The sequence below is a fragment of the Acyrthosiphon pisum genome, chromosome A2, assembly GCF_005508785.2.
Source record: "Acyrthosiphon pisum isolate AL4f chromosome A2, pea_aphid_22Mar2018_4r6ur, whole genome shotgun sequence".
Taxonomy (NCBI): Eukaryota; Metazoa; Arthropoda; class Insecta; order Hemiptera; family Aphididae; genus Acyrthosiphon; species Acyrthosiphon pisum.
The window spans coordinates 76,594,024-76,595,714 of NC_042495.1; the positions used below are offsets into that span (position 1 = coordinate 76,594,024).

The 1,691-nt window shown below is 29.4% G+C and overlaps 1 protein-coding gene across 1 annotated transcript; it reads left to right on the top strand.

The window, feature by feature from the left end:
• Positions 1-4: 4 nt before the first annotated feature.
• On the top strand, positions 5-808 carry LOC115034217 (the record flags this gene model as incomplete). The annotated part of the gene is given in 1 exon segment (XM_029490290.1): positions 5-808. A coding segment is annotated over 1 exon segment (519 nt), but the record flags the coding sequence as incomplete, so codon positions are not given.
• Between the last annotated feature and the right edge of the window lie 883 nt (positions 809-1,691).

Sequence of the window (1,691 nt, forward strand, 5' to 3'; positions counted from 1 at the left end):
ACAGAAATGTTTGCCAATCGTAAGTAATCCAGTGATTCCTGGTCTAAATACTAGTAGCAAAGTAAATATTATCAATAACAATGTGGAACCCATTGATTTTGCGGATCCCGGTTTTAATATTGCGATATCAGAAGACATGGAAGACATTGATGATGATTCATTGAACGTTAATATAGATGGTCTGAATGAAGAAGAGTATACACAGTCACAGGTTGTCAAGGATGAGTGCGATCGTGAATATATACATATTGGCGGGTTCAATGTATGCAATATGTCTGATTTGGCCTCAGATCGAGGAGAAAGTTACACGGCACCTCTTGATACAGATGGTGATCTATTCAAGCCATCATTAGCCAATGTTGTTATTGACATAGAGTCTGCATCTGCGTTTTACCGGCCAATGGACAATTTACAACTAGTGTCTATTGCCACTGATAATAAAGATAGCCTTGACTATGCTAACATAAATTTCATAACAGATGCCAATCAATCTAAAAACAAATGGCTAGCAGCTGAACCTTAAAGTCATGTAGTCAAGTGTATGTTGTTTTGTTAATCTTTTTACAAAAAATATTTATTTAATTCTTCCTTTTCAAAAACGTTAGTTACCTAATTAGGAATTTTAATTAATTTTGTTTTTATTTTCATTTGTGGAAATTAGATATTCATCTATTTTTTATTAAAAAAACTAAACGTTTACCATTTATATGTGTGTTATCAAAGTTGTTAAAATTTAAAAGAGGCATTTAAATATTATATTTATGCATGTATATTGAATATATATATTTATAATATTGTTAGATTGGGTATTTTAGTAAATGTAATTTTATTTATTGGATGTGATGTATTATAATATTAATTAAGATGTACAAATTTAAGTTGTAAAAAAAAATTGTAAGATTTTAGTTGTATAACTTCCTTTTTTCTTTCTATTAAACATGTAATGTTTTTTCATTAAATTCTATATTTTAATTTATATATAATATTAAAGTTTTAAAAAACTATGCATTTGTATTTATTTTTTATTATTTTAATGAATAGTTATGGAAAAAAAAATCTATATATATTATATATTATTTTTATAATATAATAACTGGCAGTGATGGGCAATAGAGTCAGAATGTCAGATACTCAGTTTCCCCCAAAATGTGATAAGTTTAAGGGAATGTCAGCACAATATTTGTTTTCTCTCAGACCCATGCTCCACATGGATAAAACGCTTCAACCTGAAATCGATTTTTATATTTTTTGAGTTATCTTAGAGTAAAATCACCTATTACAACAATATTATAGGGGATAATATTTTGAGGGTTTGACATACAGGTATTATATTTTATTATTATTTTACTTTGTATTCGACTTTCAAAATAAAAAACATTTTGAAAATTCAAAGAAAATATCTATACAAATCGATGTATTGTCATACCATCAAAAATAATATTCTTTATCATTATAATGGTTAATTTTACTTGGTTTTACTTAGATTGATGGAAGATGGGTTTTTTAAATTTTGCACGTGGGTCAGTGAGAAAATAAACGGTGCGCAGATATCCTCTTAACAGTGGCGCCGTAGTCGTATGATCGGCGCAGGCCACGGCCACTTCGTATTGTGTGTGGGCGTGTGGCCTTCGTATTAATATGGCCACCGTGTTTGTGTGGCTGTTGTGTTATCTCGAACACTTAATCAGATT